At 48.3% G+C, this 21,726-nt stretch overlaps 1 protein-coding gene across 1 annotated transcript; it reads right to left on the bottom strand.

Annotated features, from left to right (window-relative positions):
* Positions 1–3,695: 3,695 nt before the first annotated feature.
* Positions 3,696–15,180, bottom strand: CCDC198 (coiled-coil domain containing 198). Its single transcript, XM_026850121.1, has 6 exons — positions 14,964–15,180; positions 11,742–11,818; positions 7,806–7,892; positions 7,007–7,105; positions 6,417–6,582; positions 3,696–3,940 (listed from the first exon to the last, which is right to left on the bottom strand). Exons 1-6 carry the CDS (start codon positions 15,178–15,180, stop codon positions 3,696–3,698), a joined length of 891 nt encoding a protein of 296 aa, XP_026705922.1.
* Positions 15,181–21,726: the final 6,546 nt, after the last annotated feature.

The raw sequence follows: 21,726 nt of genomic DNA on the forward strand, positions 1-21,726 counted from the left end.
GTCTCTGAAATACCTTCCTGCTTTTTAAAATACAGAGGTGAGTTTTGCTGACATTTCCTCTTATGAAGCTGTACATTTAATTGCTGATTCTGCCAGACATCAGCTGCTGGTGCTGACTTTCCCCAGCTCGATTGTCTCCTTCAGGCTGAGCATTATAATTTTGTTTTAACCTTTCAGCAAAACAGGTTCAGCTAAGCCTGAGCTGGAGGAACTTGGGTTGCTCTGGCAGTGTTCATACCACCGACAGAAACATCCTATAACCATTTCACTGGGAAGATCGAACGTCCTTGTGCTTTGGGGCAGGGATCTATCTGACCTGCGTCTTCCCTTTCTTTGGGGCTGGCCATTTGCTGATACCTGTAGCCACATCATTAACTGCGTAAAATCTCCATTCTTTGTCATTTTTGTGAAAACTGGATCAGCTTCTGCCTCAGCACAGCTCCTGTGTGGAGAGATGTTTAAGCAGGATGGATCCAGCCTTGCCTCAAAGCTGGGTGGGTGGTGTGAGACACAGAAACACCTTTTTAGCCAGCAGGTAACTCACCCCATCCCAGGATAGACACCACCTGGAGATACCCCTTACTTCTCCTCTCATGCTCTCAGCTATAAACAGAGCAGGTGACTGTTTTATATCAGCTTCACAGTCCTTAGATATCCAGAATTAGATCAGACAAATCTCACTCTGCTTCCCCACTCTGAAACCTTCCCTCTTGGCTCTTCCTCCTCTGCCTACACGTTGCTCTGCACCACTAAAATCAAACCCCATGCAGGTTTCCTCTTCGTTATCCTTTAAAACTCATCCTGCACCCGTGCCTGCCAGGCAGGATGCGGCCGTGCTCCCTGGGGAGGCACGCTGGGGTCAAGGCCAGGGGCTCTGCCAAAACACAGACACTGGTTTCTTGGATTGAAGCTGTGTGTGCTCGGTTATGTTGTGGCAAGTTTCACCCTCTCCATAGTTGACTCTAATGACTCAGGCTTCAAATGAGGAGATAATATTGAGCATTTGGAATCTATTCGGAGGAAAACAGCTCTGTAAAGTCTTCCTTGCTGATGCACACGCATTGTGGGGTTTTTTTCCATCTTCTGTAATGTGTAGAAATGTCTAAGTTTCACCTATAGTAATAGAGACAACATCTTCATTCCCAGCCTCTGGAAGGATGTTTGAAAACGTGAGAAGAGGATGAGTTGCCATCTGCCTCTCTACAGGTTATGATGAATTAATACAATCAAGAGCAGCACAGTCAAACAATTTTGAGCACCAGGAGTGGGAAGTGGGTTTGCCGATTTTATCGCCTCCGTAAGAGCAAATTTTGCACACCATAAATTGATAAATTAATGCTCTGAGTCTCTTCTCTGCACAGTCTGCGATATGGATCGACTGGTCCACATATACTTCTCTGTGGGCAGCACTCTTCCCCAATGCTGGCAACATGATTATTGGAAAACTAATCAGCTCTATCTGAGATAAATTGCATTTCCACCAATTATAGCTTAATTGTTGACAGATGGGAACACAGAAGGGAGATGTGTCACATCATTAAGAGAACAGGTGTATAGACAAGTGCCAGATTAATTGTTCCAGCCCATTAAATCATTGACCTTTTCAGCATACCCTCAACGTCGAATTCAAAGCTCTCACAATATTTCCAGCTCGCACACGATGACCATGTTTATCTGCAAAGTTCTCAGGGGTGTTTTTAAAACACTCCAGACATGGACTCATTAGCCACAAGCAGTTCTCCTTTCTCATTAAAATAATTTCTCTTCTCCCCCCTTCTCTGCATTGGGGTTTGTTTTCTTGGCTTTTCAGTGAAATCACGCATGGTGTGTGGGATTTCTCCTAAGAGCAGTTTTCTCCATGAAGCTGAGAGACGTGCTGTAATGGGTTATACGTTTAGGGATGTCAAAGAGAGGTGAAATCGGGACAGAGAAGCTCGGTGCTGGGCAGCTGTGCTGAAGGCTCCAGCTTTGATTTGGGACTTTGGCTGTGATTTCCAGCTCCTGCTCTGCCTGGGATTTTCAATAAAGCTTGTGAGAGACAAATAGCTAAATACCATTGAAACGGAGTCAGCCATGAGTGTCCAATTACCCTAAATATGTGTAAAAATGTGTCTCCTGCTCTTTTTCTGGCTATGTAATCCAGGAAGCTGAGGGTGCAGCGCAGACACATCCAAAACAGCTTTGTGGGAGGCAGCACAGGTTTGAGACAGCGATGCAGGACATGTTTCATCTGTCCTGAACTATCCAAGCCCTGATCTGTCCTGGATAATTGAGAACCGACTCCAGATCTAGTTATTCTGGATGTCCTGACTGGAAAAATAAGTTTTCCAGATGAAGGAAATGAAAGTCGTGTGATGATAACGGTATTTGTTACTCCTGGAGTCCCTGCCCTGTGGCAATGAGGTGATCTGAAGATGTTTTAACCCCGGGTAGTTTTAGAGAGACCAAGTGGAAAGCAACCTGGGGAGACAAGCAGGAGGCAAGAGGAAGAGTTAGCGCCCTTTGCCAGCTCCACAACTTCAAATGGAGGCAAAAGCGATGGTGGGAATCAGACAGGTAATTTTTCCCAGGGCCAGAGCTGATGGTGGGTTCTCTCCCTCCCCTGTGTAGCACCAGTCCCTGATACAGCCAGTTTGTCATGGTAAAGTAACATGATGTGTAACCGAAATCTCATTTTATACATGTGTCTGAATGTGACTTACTGTGTTGCACAAAGATGATGCACCTTTAATGTATAATACAAAGACAACCAGGTAGGAGACAGGAGAAACAGGTGAAATTCCCTCTCAGATAATGAATGATTTTATAAGGAAAAGCAGAGAATTTTATGAAAAAAAAATACATTTTAGGAGAGATGGAAACTGCAAGAATCTCTTTGATAGATCTGAAACGCTTCATATAACCAACTTTTTTCAATATGCTTAGAAATGTCAGATTGCAACAGGGGCAGCTCGTTCAAATTCTTGGTGGACGCAGCAGCCTTGACCAACACCGCCGGGGTATGTGTGTGCCGGAGATCCCTCGGTTTCCACCATTCCTAGTGCAACACCGAACCCCAGACAGAGAAGGCAAGCGAATGAAAGGCAGCTTTTCCAGAAAATTTTCCATAAAACTGCAGGTTAGTGCTGAAGAAAGTACATGTATTTCTGTGTCTGGGGCAGGAGAGGGGAGTAAATTTTTAAAAAAATGTCAGAAAGGAATTTTAGAAATGCCAGAATATTTATTTTAAAGACTTCTTAAATGAGTTGTTTTACTTTGCATTTTAAACTGTGCTTTTGTGGTTAGGAAAGGATACAGGGTTAAAAACAAGTTAAACACAAAGGTTGAGTAACCCAAAGGCAAGAAAAACATTTCATTTCAGCTACAACTTAATACTTGGGGTTAACCCAGACTATTTTCCGGCTTCTGCTTGGGTTTTTTGCCATCTTCCTTCTCCCCCTTCATTGTTGCTCATTCCAAGCCATTTTCTCCCCAGGTATTTTGATTCAGCCACGCAACCCAGACAGTCTTTGCTCACTCTACATCAGTGATGTCCCCGCTTCCAGCGGTCCTTTCCACTGGCCCCTACTCCCAGAAATGCCGCTTACCACAAACATCGTGTCTCCACCCTCTGTCCGTCCATCTGGGGGGGTTCAGCCCCACTAGAGCCAGGCCTTTGTTTCTTCAGCACGTCTCTCTCACCTCAAGCCATGCCACTAGAAATCCCTATCAAAGAAGTCATCAAAGAGAGAAACTCTCTCTGTCTTGGTTCTCACAAGCGTAGGTTTGCGGTAAATCTTCTCTTTCCCTTCCCACTCCTCGGAGCTTGTGCTGGAGGTGTCCCAGAACAGATCTCTCCTCTGTGGCTCCCTGCAGAACCACAAGTTATCCTTCCTGCTCCTGCCAGGAGAGAGTTCGGCCCCATTATGCTGCCTGGAGAGTCTTCCACCCCACATGTTTCCTTGGGGAGAGAAAAAAAAAAAAAAGAAAAAAAAAAAAAAAAATTTTGCAGAGCTACATGCACAGTTCCCTACAGTTTATCTGGAAATGGCTATGGACAGCTGGAGGCAAGTGAAGAAGATCCTGAGAGGTACCTGTAAGACCAGATCTGATGCTCGAGGCTGGGCAGGGTAAGGTGTAATATACTCAGGATTGTATTTGGTGAAATTATAGAGTCTGGCAAGAGACAGTATGGTTTTATGCCCAAGCAGAGAGAGCTGAGGTGAAGAAACACAAGGGAATAGGAGCAGCCAAGTCTGTTCCCCTTTCTCCTGGTGAAAGTTCACCGTCCAACAAGTTTTTCACTGATTGAAGCCTTTTTGCCCTCAGTGATACGTTTCCAGCCTGTGCTGAAGGTTGTCACCTTGTGTTCTGCAAGCAAAGCAGAACAAGGCTTGTGCCTCGGGGGCGTCCGTACAAAGCGGTGGTTGAGATCCGCTTCGATTTCACCTTTGTTGGGGACACTGAGGTCACCTTGTGTGCCCTGGCATCTCCAGCCCCCCAGCTGCTCCCCCAGCCTGCGCCAGCCAGGGCCCTGAACCTTAGATCAGCATCACGGCCAAATCCAAAGCACCTCAGGTCACCCCTCCAGATCTATTCTATGCCCATTCCTGCTGCTCGCCCATCCTGAGGCATGCGGGGGAATGAAAAGCCCCTGCTCAGTGTTTGGTGGCGTCGCTGTCACACAGACCGTGCTGTGCTCCCTCCTGGGCTGCAGCAGGACAACGTGCCCAAGAGGGGCTGAGATCTGTCACCATTAAATGTATTTCACCAGATGTGTTTTTCACATCAGACATTGAAAGTAACACAGAGCCGTGGCTGGAAATCATCTAACCAGGAACACCTCACCTTAATTACACATCACCCAGAGGGATGTAAATCTGTGATGGAATTACCTGGCTCTGGGCAGTGGGAAGCGGTTTCGATATAAAACTAAACCTAAAAAATGATTAACCTCAGTGACTGTAACGTTTACCCCGCGGTCATTTAAGGGTGGCAGGAGTCCAGAGTCTACACCATGCATACGAATGCAACGTATTGGTGGACCATGCAGTGATGAAGCCAGGAGCAAATCTCTGACAGCTGTTGCTGAAGCAGCTCATTCTCCATTTCTTTTTCCTGTTGAGCCTGGTTCCAGCTTCCCCATGTGCCCAAGGGTGCTCTGTCAGAGAAGACTTACTGCAAGGTTCAACACCACAAAATTTATGTGGGTACCCTCCTTCAGTCCTTCGTGTGCGTTAAGAAGAGACAAGGCTGACTGTTCACCCAAAAAACAGTGTCACAAAGCACCTGAAAATAACCAGCAATCTCAAATCATCCAGATTTTCCTTTTGCTGCAAGGGAACATCAAACTTCCTTTCTCCGGAGCAGAAAAATTTGAGATGTAACCAACCTGGTGCAGTAGGAGAGCTCTTCTGAAACCCACCCTGCTTGAGCCCAGCCGAAGATTTCAACTGGTTGTTTGCATCCCATGCCCTGGTATATTTTGCCAGGGAGCCACACAGTTGTGTACCCACCGATGACTGCAGCTACCAGGGGTTCAGCCCTGTGCTCCCTCCAGGAAGGAATCGGCTCCGTGCCTGTACGAGGCAATCACTGGGTCAGTGTGGGGCTGGGGCTGGGCCTTGGCTCCTCAGCTGAGGACGGATGCACGTTGCAGTATAGACATTCTGCTAGAGTAACTCACCTCTAGTGCATGAAGGAAAGCTGGCAGGGCACATTTTCATCAACAACTGCCAACCCTGCCAGAGTGACCACTGTGATGTTGTCAGAGCCTATGTCCCCATGAGCACACCCCAGGCTCGGGCAGGAGGTGTTCAGTGCTGGGGCAGAGGACAGGGGGCAAAACCTGGTGGAAGGCTTGAACTTCAGGCAGTTATTTTCTGTTTTATCTTTCTCTTTCACCCCTTTGGCCATCATGTTGGTGGAGCTTCAGATGTTCCCCGCCAGCCTGTGTGTGTTCACCCGAGCAGCAGTCTATATGCTGACCTCCTGGGATGCTTTCGCCTGATGGACCCCCTGACTCTCCAAGGACGTGGGACCCCGGGGACACCCTCTGTCCTCATGCTCAGTTTGCTGTGCAGGGGGTCTGCGGGACAATCTGAGGCTCTCTTCCCAATGGGAACCTGCTCCTGCAGGGGCCTGGCCCTAAGGACTTTGCTTTTACACCCCTGTGGCTAGTCTGTGGCTCTTAATTCCCATCTACTCAGGTCTGTTTGGATGCTCTCAGAGAAGGACCCGCAGCTCATTCTGATGCATCCCAGTGCTTTGCTTTATGAGTACATCTCCCAGCCTTCTCCCCTGCCCCGGCTTTTTGAACTTGCACTGTGTTACTGCAGGAGGTGGAGCAGTGGAAGCAACTTCCACAGGGAAAATTCTCTGATGACATTTAAGAGGCTGGCAAATTTTACATCTCCTTGGAAAATTATTCTACTTACCACGGTCATCTCCATGAAAATGCTGATTGTGCTCAGCAGGGATGAGGTCTTGGCTTTCAGCACTGTTGCCTCTCTGAAGAGTGTCAAGAACTTTCTTCGGGCTGAATTCCTTGATTTTTTGTTTATTGATTTTTGCCTCCCTGTGGAGATTTTGCTTCAGCTCTGCCTGGGTTTGCAAACGAGTCATCAACACAAGCAGCAGAGGAGTGAACACGTTTTAACAGTTCGAAGTGGCATATCATTAGGGGGTTGGTGCTGAAAATGATTATGCAGTTAAGTACCTTAACCAGAGCAAACAGTGTTTGCCAAACCGGGCACATGACAGAGCATGACCTGCATGGAGATTTTTGGTTTGTCCATGGGCCATGGCCAAAAGAGGGCAAAACATTGGAAAAATCAGAATTACTGATCGCAGGGTGCCTGGGGATGCTCCCCACCTCTCCTTGGCCTGACCCCCTGGGAAAGCTTCATTTGATCTTACCAGCAACAGGCTTTAAGCCTCCTGGTCCTTGGGAGAGACACCAGGGATGGGCAAACCCCTGTCCGAGAGGAGAAGCCCCAGCCTATCCCCCAATCCATCTCAGCATTACCTCTCGGCGCCTGCGGATCAAATCCAGCATCTGCAGCTTGTGCAAGTGCTGCCGCCTTCCAGGGAGGTGTCTTAGGCTTTTCCCCCTCTTCTCCAGAGCCTACAAGGTGTTTAAAAATGTAAATAAATACACCTGCGCTTTCTGAAAGAAAAAGGAACAGCCGCCAGCTTGCAAACCCACACCCGGCCCCTCGGGCACTCCCCGGATAAAGGCAGCAAGCGTCTCCCTGAGTAGTCAACTTGCAGAAATTTATCACAGATTTCCACTGTGCTAGCAGTTTATCTCACAGCTCTGGGGCATGATGGAAAAAAATCTTCATTAAAACAATGTATACATGCTTCTGGCCCCCGGGGTGTTACAGCTTTGAGTTGGCTGCTCAAGATAATCTCATGATCCGAAGGGAGGAACCACTTCAGCATGTTTGGGGTTGCAGGGGATGTTTACAACACACAGCACTGGCAGTCTTCTCCCTGCCAACTGCAAGGGATGGGTGTTCAGGTTGCTCAGCCATTAAAAAAAAAAAAAAAGTGGTCCTTAAACCTTTAGACTCAAAAATATTCAAGGTTCTGGCTCAGCAGATCCGCCTCATCCAGGGAACAGTCATGCTGGAGATTCAGAAAATTTCCCTTTATTTTGTATCCTTTCACCCACACACCAGCGTTTCAGCTGGTTCCTGAGCTCAACCAGGGACAGGAGTGCAGCTGGTGTAAAACACCAACTTCTGCTCTTTGGGGTGCCCGAACTCTGAGATCCTGCAGCCGACAATGACCCACGCACAGAGCTCAACCCATGCCCTTACCTTCACTTTTGGGCTTGCAGCCACTTCTTGCTGACTCCAGGGCTTTGCAAGAGCGATTGCTTGTGGAGGGCCAGCGGGTTCAAGCCTCTGCAAGTCCCAATATTTATAATATTCAGCATTGCTTGTTCCACACAATCATAAAACCTGATATGAAACTACCTTGACATTTTCCCAGATCCAATTCTAACCAGTCTGCGTGGGATACAGGAAGGAGATTGGCATCTCTAGCAGATGTTCAGCAAGATGAGCATCTCCTTTGGTCCTTCAGGAGTGGACAAAACTGGGGAAATCTTCTGTGTTACAGTCAAGGCAGCAAAAACCCAGTTTGACATTAGTTTCATTCCTGTAGGTATTTCTCTTTGAGCTTCAACAGTGCCCAAGGCTCCAGCTAAGACCACTGAAGACAAACCTCAGCCCAGATGGCACCATGTCAAAGCTGAAGCATGGCAAGGTACCATAATTTAATATAAAGACTCATAAACAGGTTATCTGAGGGCAGAGCACAGCTACCTGAGACCCAGAGCCACATTCTCTCTTTTATGTTGGCCTAAGTAAGACCTTTCTCTGCAGAACTCTGCGTGATACAAAGTGCTTTTCCTGGTAGCTAATGAAAGCGGGCAAAGAATTGCTTTACAGACTGCTCTAAGCATGGATCTTTATCTTAAGGAGCTAAGTTGCCTCCTTAAATCATGCCAAACTACTAGATCATACCAAGTCATTTCATGGCTTGATATTGCTAGTGTCCTTTTCTAGGATGGGAGCTCCATACGGCTTCCATAAAAATTAAGAGAAGCATCATCAAGGACATCATCAGTAAGACCTGACTTACTTTATGTGAGGCATCATTAACTCCTTGATTATAAACCAGTGTCCAATAAAAGATGACATGTCTCTGCCTGCGCTGAACTGCTGACAAAGCCTGAGCTGCAATTTTGAAGCATCCTGTAAATCAGTGCAAAAACACAGCAGAAAAAAAAAAAAAAGTCAGGTAAAGGGGGAATTCCCAGTCATCCCCAAAAGCCAAGTTCACACATCTCAGCATCAAAAAAACCCTACAAAACTGAATAAGAAGCTTAAAAAAATGGCACTAGATGGCAGCAAGTGACACCACAAACTGCAGTCTGGGCTGTGCATCACTCCTAGATGCCACCAAGGCAGCCAGCCCGGGGTGGCTGAGGGCAAATCAACTCCTGCATCTCCCAGCTCATCTCCCTGCGTGTGGCAGGGAAGCCACGTTTCAGGCTTTTGGCTAAAGTTGTGTCGCAGGTTGGAAAACTGACTCTTTTCTTTTGTCTCTGTGAACCTCACGGGGTTTTTCTCTGGAAATTTTCTCAGACCGAAATCCTCTAAAAGTCCTTCAGCAGGCCACGTCATCCTGCTCTGCTGTCTTTGAAAATATTCCTGCAGGGAAAAGGGCTTTTGCTGGTGCAGTTTACACTCCCTAACAGCAAAGGCAGAAACATGGTGCAGGATTAACACTGTCATCCTGCAGTGAGTATTATCAGTGTTTTAATAATACATAAATATGGCCATAATGGAAATAAGATCAATGACAAAAAATTACATGCTGGTAGGAGATTTTAAATGAGGCTGGGATTCCACATGATAGCTCACAGAGCAGAGCTGGGCTCATTCCAGGTGCTGCTGCCTCATCCTCCCACCAAATCCAGGGATACGTTATTCAAGTTTGTGCTCTCTGAAGCCACCAGTTTTGGCCAGTGCCACAGCCCTGAGCAGAGGGGTTTTAACTGGCATTGCCTGGTGGCTATTCTGTTCTTTATTACATTAAAAATACCTTAATCGCAGCAAGGAAGGCCGGGGCAACACAGCCTTGCTTCGGTGGGTTTGCTGTTGTGGAGAGGGTTTGTCACTAAATTTTGGGAAAGTAGAGATGCTCTCGGGGAGGTCTCACAGGGAGGTGAGAATTTCTCCTAAGGATTTGAATTGCAGGGGATTAGATAGGTGCTTGGGAAGGAAGATGACCAGTGTGGGCAGCCGAGGGGCGGCTCAGCGCTGGGACAACCCAGCACCTACAGGAGGGCCACAGAGAAGCACATTTGGGGCAAATACATCTCTTTCATGGGTTAAACAGTCAAGAAGTGTGTTTGCCTCTCTTTATCCCCAGCCACCAAGAACTCCCTCCAGCCACCTAATTAGACCTACATCAGGGCTCTCTTAGAGGGGTACAACATTGGTCCGTAATTGCTAATTGGAAGTCCTGCCTAAATGAGAGCGTGGGGGTGGTGGGTTATTCCCAGCAGCTGATCACCTCCGCAGGCAGAACATCCTGCTGCACCTGTGCTTGGAGGGGTCTGCTCATGTTTTCCCCTTTCCCTGCCTGATTTGATTCCTCTGAGCCCTGTTTGCTCTCAGTTTTAGAGCCTCCAGGACTGTGCCAAGCAGCAGAGAAGAAACACTGCTGGAAGCTTCAAACAGGGTCTCCGATAGAGAAAGATCTGGGGAGCGAAGTGGGGAAGCTGCAGCTCTGGGGCATCCAGAGTGGGGCTGACATCCCTCCCTGAGCCTTTGTGAGCATGTAGGGAAGGAGGGAGAGCTCGATCTCAGCTAAACACCATCAGCTTTGCACCCTCAACAGCGAGCAGGTAAGAGATGTGAAGGTGGAAGGTGTCGCTGGTTGGTTTTGGAGGGTGTGGAGAAGCAGTGAAAATTCAGAGAAAGCAGCGTGCCTCTCTGAGTTTGGGTTTTAAATAACCTGATTTATGGCGAGAGTTGTACAGCCCTGGTTAGCCCTGTGAGCGTGTGATGGGGTCTCTCCGAGGGCTGAGCCTCACCCAGGTTTTGTACTGTATAAAAACCTCAGTGCAGAAAAATATCCGCACAGAAAATGGATGCGGAGGGGGGTTTGTCACTTTTTAAAAAATGAAATAACAACTCTAAGCCTTGTGTAGTATGGTACATTAGCTGTGTTTCTTTTCCTCCTCTGCACTAAATTATATGAATACAAAGATATTTCTGGAGCTTTAGTTATGCTGTGGTGACTCGTGTGTGGGAAAACCCTGACTGCCAGGTTGGGCAGAGTCGTGGCTTTCAGGGCTTGGAGGGGAAGGGATCTGGGAAGTGTGAGAAGGGGAAAGGAAGGAGGTCAAGGAGGAGTGAACAAGGGTGTTTTATGTTTGTTTGGGGGGAAACCTTTTTTAATATCTGGCTAGAGAGGGGGGTGTGTGTGGACACGCACATGCCATGCTTTTGAGGGGAGGAGGTGAAGGCGTGTGCAGGCACACAGCATGTATAGCGATTCTTGAAACCTAAAATAATTGCTCCGTACTTTCACCAGCCCCTATTGCAAAGCGTATCTGTCTGCTTTACCTGCCGCTCTGCCTCATAGCTGATGCCAGACCTTGATGGGGTATTTGACCAGAAGAGCTAAAACCAGCCCCACAGGCTGCAAGTTGGATCCCTTCTGCAAAGGGCTTGTTCTTGGCTGTGTTAGCCCCACGGGAGTGCTAAGATTTGGCAGCAGGTACTCGGACACCACAAAGGAAAGTGGGTCATTACAGGAGAGGGGGCCTCATGGCCAGAGCTGGGACATGTGTCCTCATTGCGGGGTCTCCATGGCACGCCAGGGCTGGCCCACAGGGCGCAACCCACAGAGTCAGTCAGGAGGGCAAAGGCAGGGCCTCGCTGTGTTGTCCCCTCTCTGACTGTTTTTGGAAGATGAAGTCCTTGCCCTTGTGCTAATGAACCAAAAATAGCCTCTCTGTAGTCAGCACTCCTGCCCTGGGTATCAAACCTGGCCCGGTGATGAAGCTCGTCTGGTGATGGTTATCTAAAGGTAGGACCTCCTGCTTGCACTGCTGTAGGATATTTGTTTCCCCACCGCAGTGCTGTGACACATGCCCGCGTCCCCAAGCACAAAAGCCCATGTCAGCCAATCAACCGGAGCCACTCGTAGGGAGCTTTTCAAACTCGCCTTACTTGAGGTCTGCGAGGTGGGTGCTGTTTAATGATGCTGGTTTCTCCCTTTTCTGGCACGGTGTTGAAAGCAAGAGGCCCTTAAAGATTAAAGAAGAAATGGACCGAGTTACTTCTGGATGATTATCAACTGCTAGGCTGTACTCAGCGATGGTTTTCTGCCCTGGTTTGCATGTCCCACTAAAGTCTCTCTCGGTGAACTCCAGTAACACGGGGTATAAATTATTCTATTAGCTGTAGAAATAAAGTGAGGATGTAGCTGTGGTTTCCAACAACTGTGTCTGCTGCGTACGTCTCCTACTTCCCTCTACAACCCCTCATACATACTACACATGACAATAACCATCCTCAGTATCCCCTACGGTCTCCCCAAGTCCCTGGGGTCCCCGTGTGACCAAGGGTCCTCTTCTCCTCCTGTGGCCTGTGACTATCAGCTGGTCAAGAAACCTGTGAGCTTTGCTGCTTCCTCACTGCCTGCCCTTTTAAAGTAGGGAACAGGCAGCACTTGGGCCTTTTCTTGCTGCTCAGTCCCTGAGACTTTATTATTGGGTTTTTTTTGTGAAACTGAGAAGTATCTCTGATGCTTTTACTGACCACGGCAGAGCTGGGCTACAGCCAGCCAGTGGATTCAGAAGTTACAGTCAGACAATCAGTATGATCACAGACCCTCATCTTTGGAAATCATCATGAAATAACATGTTACACCCCAGTGATCACCAGTTAGTTATTAAAGCAGTGCTTTTGCTGAGGCCTGGATGTGATCTGGGCTCTGGTATGTTCTGCACTGGTGCTCTTGAGTGGACACTGCTGCCTATTTTTTTTTTCCTTGCACAAATAAATACTTATGTGCAGTAAGTATTTCTTTTACAAAATAGTTGCTCAATCTCACCTCTTCTCCCCAAAAAACCCTGTCTTGATGCATTCAGATGCCATTGTATACACGGAGTTGAGTGAGGTGCTGCTGAGCCCACATGGTGGGACCCCCAAGGTGGCCACAGGAGAGGACAGTTTGGGATAAAGTGCAGGAATTACATTATAGTTGGTGCCAAATAATTTTTCTTTTGAATATAACTATTAAATAACTTGGAATTCACATTATGGAGGCTTCAGTTGTCCCTTTAAATGAGCCCCATGGAGCATTGCAAAGGCAGGGCTCTTGGAGAAGAGACAGAAGGTGATGGAGGGTGTTGGGGTATGGGAGGAGATGGTGACTCCATCTGATAAATGATTGCTGGGCTCTGCTGAGCACTGGCAATGATTAACCGCTGAGCAAAGCTGCGGCTGCTCTGCACACGCAGGAATGGGCACGTGGAGTCAAAATTTACAGCGCAGGTAGCTCCTCCGGAGATGGGCTTCAGCTGCCGGGGAGCACCCACTGAAATAGCAGCTTGTAATAGCAAACGGGGGGTTATTAACTTACTGCCTCTCAATCTGCAGGACAAATGAGTGCAGAGGGAATTTCTAAGGGGGAGGTAAAATGTAATGAGGTGGCTCATGGTGCTGGGAATGTGCGACCCAGCACAGGCTGGGCTGGGGGTGAGGAGAAGCTTGTTCTGGTTACGTGTATGGCTTTGGGGAGGTTATTTCTGCCTTATGAGGCTTGATGGTTTGTGTTGTGTTTGGTTTTTTTTGTTATTATTATTCCCTCTTACCCTATCCATGCACGTGTGTTATAGGAGATTTGCCCTTATGTTGTACAGGTACAGAAATGGGAGCCAAGTGCTTGCTGTCCTCCAACCTGCCTAGTCCTGGGGCAGGGATGTTCCCTGGCACACCTGCACGATCCTGGTGGGGACGGACCATCATCCCTCCCACACAGGGATCATGGGGCCCAAGCTGAAGTCATTCTTTTGAATTTTATTTTTTCCCCTTGCATTTTAGCAGCAGAAGATCCTCCCCTCCCCAATGGAGGAATCAGGATTTAACACAAGCCAAGGTGAACCCTCATAAACCACATAAAACCTATTCTCTTGGAGGCTTTGCTTATTTAGAGAGCAGCTCAAACTAATACATTGCTCAAGCCCTCTTGAGCATACTTTTTTTTTATTTTTTTGAAATGAAAAGTAATAGAAAATGACATTTATTGAAGGGGTTTTAAAGTTTTTTATAAAAGTAGATAAGTTTTACAAGCACTTGTTAAATACCCAGTGATGATAATTTTCCAGAACAGGAACATTCGGTTGTTCTTTATGTCATGAAGTACTTTAAACCCCCTGTTGTACAGCCAGGCCTGATGCGTATTTGCCCCAGGACCTCTGGCTCCAGGAGCATCACTACTATTATGCCAGAGGTTTATTTGCTTCACTTTTTCCTGATGCCTCTCAGTGGCAGATCCTGAGGGAAATATCCAGCCCCTGGTGAAGCAGCGGTGCTTAATGCTGCTTGGTGTGTCAGAAAATCATTTTTGGAAATGGAAAAGAGGGGAGGAGGGTGCTGAAGCTGCAGATCCTCCTTCCTCTGCATCGCCTTTTCTCAAGCCACATGGGCGTTCATGGGGGTTTCTTCCTACGCCCCCCTAACGTGGCTGTGGGAGGCTGTTTGTCACCATCCAGCTCGCTGTACGGAGCTACGCATCCACCTGCAGATGGGTGCAAACTGTCTTCCTCACCTCCGAGAAGGGTTTGGGTATGGATGGAGTTTAAACCCTCCTGCGAAAGGCTGTGGGAGAGGCTGCACGATGCCGCTTGCAGAAAAACACACACAGCTATGCTATTCACTGCCTTCTGCCTCTTGGCTTATGGAAATCAGCCCTGCGCAAGACATGGCTATAATTTATTTTAATGATGAATTTTACCTGCTAGGCACATTACCCAGGATCTAATTCTAATTAAGCTAATGATATCGATATGCCCAGTGGCGGCAGGTGAGCAGGGCGGGTGTGTAACCGGGAGTTATGGGGCTGCTGTACGAGGGCTTGCTGGGATGCAGGCATGGCAGGTGGATGATGGGGAGTGGGGCTGTTCCCAGGGGGACGACTGACGGGAGTAAGGAGCATGGGGTCTGGGCCCTGGGGGTTGAGATGCTTGTCAAAACAGACTGGGGGAAAAAAACCCAAGTTTTCCCAAAGCTAAAATGTCCTGGAAATGGCAAAAATCTACTGATGTAGAATGGTGTGTGCACAGACCTACATGCACACTGCACCGCAGTAAGCAACCCCCCAGCCCCAGCTGATGCCCCCGGGTCTCTGCCCTGCGCTCTGCAGTAATTCACTGACGACCCCCTTACCTGCCGCGGCTCTCCCGTACCAGGTCTCCCGGAGAGGTGGAAGTTCAAAGTGAAAGGTGGGTTCTCCCCACTCGGCCGTGGCTGGTGGGTGCAGGCTGGGCTCTCCCAGCACGCTGGGCAGCCGGTATGGAGCAGCAAGAGTGGGCAGGTGCTCCCCGACAGGCATCGGTGCCACCTTGGTCACCTTGGGGTGTGCCTTGGAAGAGCTCAGGCCCATTCTGCAGCACGGTGGCTTTAAAAGGAGGAAAAACCCCTCGTGCACCTTCCTCCCTGAACATGGAGGGATCTCTGTGAGTGACTGCTGGGCCCAGGGAGCTTCCTGCCAGCTCCCACGTCCTTCCCGGGTCGGTTAAACATTGACCTGTCCCTGGTCATTCCTCCATGGGGAGGAGACGTGGCTGCTGCTGACAGAGAAGTGGCAAGCAGCTCGGAGAGGCAGCACCAAGCCCTGGGGAAGCTTTATTTTTTTTTTTACCTATGAGTGATTTTCAACTATGGGCACCACCTCAGGTGGCTGTTGGCTGACCTGGAGGTATTTCTACAAGCAGATCTTGCTAAATCTTCAGGTTTTGGAAGGAAATTAAATCCTCGGAGCACCAGAAGGGTTAAAGCATCTCCCACCCTGAGTGGGAGAGGCAGACTGAGGACAGGGACTGGAGAAGGAGCATCCTCCACCCTTGCTCCTGCCAGCTGGTGGCATTGCTGGAAAAAATGCAGCTTTAGCACAAACCCACCTGAAAATGTCGTCCAAAGTGAGTCATATTCTGCACTTTTGGAGCTGATGCAGGAATTGGGCCAAACATAACAGGATTGGTGTATAAGGGAAAGATCTGCACTTCTCCATCTGCTCCCAAGGCATATGAGGGGGTTCAGAGGGCACGGGTTCCTGGGAGCTGTAGGGAGCCACTCATTTCCAAAATGGAATTGTTGGAAATTATGTAGGGAGGATTATTTATGCAAAAGATTAATATTGCAGGGTGGGTTTTGTGGCAGGGGTAGGGTTGTGGGAGGTAGCCAGAGCACCTGTGGTCTCCATGGTGAAACATGGAAAACAGCAAAGACTGAGCGTGTGAGAGAGCCCAAAACAGTGTCAGAACCAGGGTTCATTTAGTGGAAGATCATCCCACTGGGATTCCTGGAGTGATCCTGTATAGGTTTGGAGAAATTGGAGCCTCTTGACTTCTCTCTTGGGAGAGGAGTGTGAGGAGGAGGGTTTGCAGCAGAGCCAAGTGTCCAGTTCTCATGGCCAGTAGATCCACAGATGGACCACTCAACTCCCCCTTGGTGGAAATGGGGAGGTTTTGAGCTGCAAAATGCCACTGGTCAGAGGTGGCACCTTCCAGCAGAAATTATTCATCCCCGGAGCAACTGAACTGGTTCATGTTTTAGCCACAAAGCACTAATATGACTTGTGACTTTGCTTTACAGCCAGTCACACAGGGCATGAGGGAGCAGAGTAGCCTAGTCTGTATTTTTTTTCCCTTCTTCAAATGAAAACATAAATGCTTCCCTCCTGAGTTTCTCAGTGCTTAATGTCTATTTTTTCCTTTTTTTTTTTTGTTTTTTTTCTTTCCCTTTCCCCTGCTGAGAACGGGTCATTCCTGTTAAGCAGCTTGGTAAAATAGTGAATTAAATGCAATGATGGATGTGTCGGAGCAGCAGAAAATGCCTGTGGATGTTAGAGGTAGTGCCTGTAGTGCTGTATCCGGGTGTTTCACCCGGGTGTGACACTGTGGCCCTGCTGAAGTCCTCGCAGGGTCCCCCTGCTCCCTGTGTTGGCAAACCCCCTCTCTTGGCCAGGTTTCTTTCCAAGCTGTATGGGTTTCCCCGCCCGCCCTGCAGGATGGCACCGTGGCTTGTCGTAGAGTGATTTCAGGAAAGGGATTGCAAAGGAACAGACGTACCCAAGGTTGATGCTGTTCCAAGCACTCCATCTCTGGGTGAACAGATCCTTCTCTTTGCGTTTACAGGTGATGCAGTATCCCCCTGGGTGGCTCATGAGCACCAGGTCCCACCTCCCCTGCTGCAGTGCCCCACATGCCCCAAGGGTGTTAGCCTGGCAGCACTGCACAGCACTGTGATGCTGCATCAGTTAATGACGAGTATCTCCCAGAAAATCTCCAAAATCTCAGCATCTGGGTACTTCAGACCTGTGCTTTGGTCTCCACACACCTTTACTTTGTAAAGCCAAGAGGGCCAAGAAGAGCAGCTGTGGGTTTGGGGTGGGGGGAGGAAGGCAGGCTGCAGAAAGAGACCCTGCAGATCGCTGGGGCAACCCGAGAGCAAGTTGGGGTTGTACCGGGTCCCAGAAGGGCCCAATGGTACTGGAGGAGGCTTCCCAAATATTACCACTTGCAGTTGCTGGGCTAAAATTATCCCTTCACACCTTTACCCGTTGTGTAGATGCTGGGGGGTTTGCTGGGTGAGCTCTGTGTGTGCAGTGATGGAGATCATGGTTATCATCATTGGCATCGTTTCAGCCTGCTCAGCTCAAGAGTGAATGGTGCCAGCCCCTGCTACAGCACAAGTAATCCTGGTGTTAAACCCCACACTTAAACCCGCCTTTAACACCAGCCGATGGCATTTGAAGGGGGGAAGGATGGGTTGAGGTTCAGGCTGGTTTCATCGCTGCCCCTCTGGTGATGTGAAGCTCATCCTTTTCTTTAACTTGGGGGGTTATTTAATGCAGCCTTTTATCTGTGTTTAAGGGTCAGTTTGATTCCCAACTGCTGTGCTGTAGAAACGCGGGGCTGGAAGGAGCTTTGGTCCCACACATTGCCTTTAGGGGCAGCGTGTGGTCCCTCGTAGGAGAGTTGGAAGCTCTTTGTACCTTTTATTTATTGCCTGAAACCCTCCACCTGGAACCTGAAAATGGTACAGATCTTTCCAGAATTGGATTTTCCAGCAAATTTGTTGTTGTCATTTCACTGACCCCTAAGCACTTGGATGCCATTGTTTTAAGGAAGAAACAGGGAAAAGCCCAAGGCTAGTGCAGTGCCATGACTTGGGATAAGGCATATTCCCATGGAGGAGCAGACTTCGTTACTCACCTGCACATGGAGCAAAGGGGAACCAAGGAGAAGATTCAGCACGGGGCACCAGTCTAACGTCCAGCTGCAACGGTGGATGACCTCCGCCTTAAAAATTATTTTTAAACTACAAAAAACACAGGCACGGGAGGAGATGGGAAGTGGGCAGCACTGATTTTTGCCAGAATAATGCCTGGACTTTATGCAAATCTCGTGTGAGTAAAGCAGAAGGAATTGTAACAAAGCAAATAGGCTTGTTGTCATTTATTATGCTTGCAGCATGTTTAGCTGGCCATGGCGTGAACAAACGGAGCAGCAAAGAGAGGAAAATAATCCAGCACCGTTTCACTGGCTGGGATACACACCAGTGCAGCTAATAGATTCTGTTATTACACATCTGTAAAGTCAATAAATGTAGTTTCTTCCTCCTGCTGCTGCTTGTCTCCTGTATTAACAGGGGATGTTCATCTTATCCCAGCCAGGGCTGAGGATACCGGTGGTGCTGAGATAATATTGTCCACAGCGCCTGGTCACTGAGCCCTCCGGAGAGGGTGTGCACAGGCGGCGATGCTCGAGGCAGGTTTTTTGCAGCATATTTTGTTTTCCTTCCAGATTGCTGGGCCTTGGCGTGAATGAGAATCTGATAACGCAGCTGCTGGATCCGAAGTAGTGTTTTCCTGGGGTGCAAACGAGACAGCGCAGCTGAAATGAAACATTCACCTTGCTGCAGACCGTAGAAGGGCTCATCAGAGATGCCCACAGCAGCAGAAGTAACCACATCTTATCGGTCACTTGATGGGTACAATTACTGTTTTGCATTCCTCTGGTGGATCATCAACACCAGCATGCAAAATACCCTCATTTATTGTCTGATTTCTTAGGTTTGATGGGTTTTCTCTAGCTGAAAGGCTGAGCGGCACTCTAGGGAAAACAATTAATGTTCCTCACTTGATAAGGAAGACAAACTGCAGGTTGGGCAGTGGGTGAATGAGGGGGCTGTAGGGAATTGCTGAGGGGGATGAGCACCCCTGGAAAGTGGGCGTGACGCAACTGAGGGATTAGATACCTGTTTGCCTCTGGGGATCTAGGGAACTCGTGGCTACAGCATGGATGTTGCCCAGAGCTGATGGTGGGGAAGGATGGAGTAAATCCCTCCTGCCCACCTGCAGCAGGGGCTGGGGGGAGTGAGGTGGTGGCAGAGAGGGGAAAGCCTTCTGCAGCCCTGGTCCAACCCTCAGCGCTGTTTGCTGTGCAGGCAGCAACATGGGGAATGCTCGCTCCTGGCAGAAAGCTGGGGTCGGTTTAGAGGATGTCTGTTAACCCTGATGTGAGGCGGAGGGCAGCTGCTGGGCTCAGAGCTACACTACATGTCTTTTCTCCCTGTAGAAATGTGAGGGTGATTGCTGGTCCCTGGGGATGGGACATGCACGGGGGCTGCTCGTAGAGAGTGACAGGCTGGCACAGTACCACGCTGTGCCCCTGGCCATGAAATATCTTGAGAAGGGGAAAACTGACTCAAACGCAGGGAGTTCACGTGATTTTTCCCTGCTGAATACTCAACGATGTTCCTTGAAGGATCCAGTCTTGAGCCTGAAAATGCTGCTGCCATGAGGTTGCTTGCCAAAATGTACTCATCAATGCATACTAAAAGGAAATGTTTGTTTTTCCCATGTGTTCAGTTTGGCAGGAGCTAAAATTCAAAATGAATATACCAACTCCAAAATCGACTTGTGGTAGTGCCCAAGCTGCCATATGCTATTTGCTCTCAGCATATCGTTCCATCAGTATCTCCTGTTTGATAGAATTCACTTTTTAAAGAATATTTTTAATGTCTAGCTCCTTTCAAAAGCAGCAGACGAGGCGCTGAGCCCAGTTTCTCAAATGCTAGAAGGGAGTTTTAAGACTGTGTGTGTGCGTACCCAAATTTTACACCGCCGGGTTTAGTGCAAATGGGGATGGTTGGTTGGGTTGGTTTCTACAGTCCTAATTTTGCAGTTGTGTGGTGAAAGAGCCCAGCTTTAGGGGTTGTCAGGGTGTTTTTCTAATACATACAGGTATTTTGTTAGCTCTGCTGGTTGCAAGGAACAGTTTAGACATGAGTAAAATAAAAATAAAATTAAAAAAAAGTCAAATAGAAGAGAGTCAAATAAAAAGGTGCTGCTTTTTTTTTTTTTTTTTCTTACATGAAATATTTACATGAATTATTTAAATAAATTGCTTTGTTTGCAGCAGTATCGAGCCCTAACAGCCATGGGGACACACTGGCTGCTGGCCACCCTCCAGCCCTGTCACTGCCACCTCCCTGGGACCAGCGATGCCCCAGGACACTTCCCCAAAGCGTGGGGCTCAGGCGGGACCCCCGCGGGCACCAGTGCAGTACAAGGGGTTTGGCAGGACGTGCTCAGGGAGAGCTGAGCTTGCAATCAGCCCAAAGTAAGTCACAGCTTTGTGCTGGGTGTACTCATGCTGTTATTTAAGTAACAAATGCAGTTGTTGCTATTATATAACTGGAGTTGTTAATAACAAAATCTTCCTTTTGCTAATAGGTTTGTTTGTTTTTTTTTGTTTGTTTCTCCCGGCAGAAATACCATCAAAAACCCCCTGATAGCTGCTGATCAAAGTTACAAACAGTGGGCAGGCCAGTAGAGCTCAGAAATCCATGACACTGTCCAGTTGTTTCCATTCTTCCTTTAAAAAAAAAAAAAACCAAACCCCAAAACAATGCTTGTCTGCATATAAGTGCTCTCTAAAAATAATCTTGCATGGTTGAGCCTAGGCGTGCTGCAAGAGAAAACAGCCAGCTTAAAGGACACACTGACAGGCTTAGGGAAGGAACTGGGTAGGTTGGGTGGTTAGTTTTGGCTTCTGAAAGGCTTTTCCACTGTGCAGTTTAAGAAAAAATATTTGGCCCAAAGCTCTAGAAAATAGAAACTGATGTTTCCCCGGGAGGCTGGTGATCTGGGGTGTTCATTCTCTTCTGAGAAGCTTGTTGTTCAAGGAGTGCAGCTTTTCTGGGAGAGAAAGAGATAAATAGGCTATTTTTGGCTTTACTAAAGGCACCCAAAATCCCGCACTGCCATTGGGAAGCTGGTGTTGGGAAGAGGCAGAGCTCAGCGTGGCTCTGGGATGGATGCAGGGGTAGTGCTGGGGCCCGCTGCCTTTCACCGGTGTGGTTTCAGGTTCACGGGATGTTGGCAGGCACGTGGTCAGAAGCTGGAGCAGAACATGGGTGTCCTGAGCTGGGTCAGTTCTTTAGCAAAGGCTGGGACAAGGAGTGAAGCCAGCTCAGCTCAGTTACTCAGCTTGGGTGACTAGTGTAGGTGGAAATTCTACAAATCTAAACTAGTTGAAACTATTTTAACTGGCAACAGCTCCAGTAAACACACTGTTCTACGGTCAGCAAGAGACTTCTCTCCTCGGCAAGGTGTCTCAGCAGCTCCTGCCCTTCTCTCTTCCCTGCTGAGGTGCTGGGTGTTGTGTGGGTTAGGGCATCCGTACTACACCGCGGATTTCCCCTGGCTGCAGGCGCAGTACGCAACGGAGAGCAGACAAGCTGGTACCACCACATCTCTCTGGGCTAACAGCAGAGCTGTAGCACATCCAGGTTATGTCAGAAGTAGCTTTCATCATTTATATCACAATAACATATCTCAATGTTTTGCACATCGCGGAATATTTATTCTGACCATAATTCCTAATATCAACGTGAACATCGGCCTCTTTCGGAAATTAAT

Source organism: Athene cunicularia (genome assembly GCF_003259725.1).
Source record: "Athene cunicularia isolate RWA chromosome 5 unlocalized genomic scaffold, athCun1 chr5_part1, whole genome shotgun sequence".
Lineage (NCBI taxonomy): Eukaryota > Metazoa > Chordata > Aves > Strigiformes > Strigidae > Athene > Athene cunicularia.

Bases quoted from the DNA above. Each gene is read 5' to 3' on its own strand.
- CCDC198 (XM_026850121.1), bottom strand. From the start codon at position 15,180: ATGGGCCTGAGCTCTTCCAAGGCACACCCCAAGGTGACCAAGGTGGCA. The intron at 7,893-11,741 runs GTAAGGCGAGTT...TGGGACTTGCAG, and splicing joins ACCCACCTCGCAGACCTCAA to AGGCTTGAACCCGCTGGCCC. The intron at 7,106-7,805 runs GTAAGGGCATGG...AACACCTTGTAG, and splicing joins CTGCAAGCCCAAAAGTGAAG to GCTCTGGAGAAGAGGGGGAA.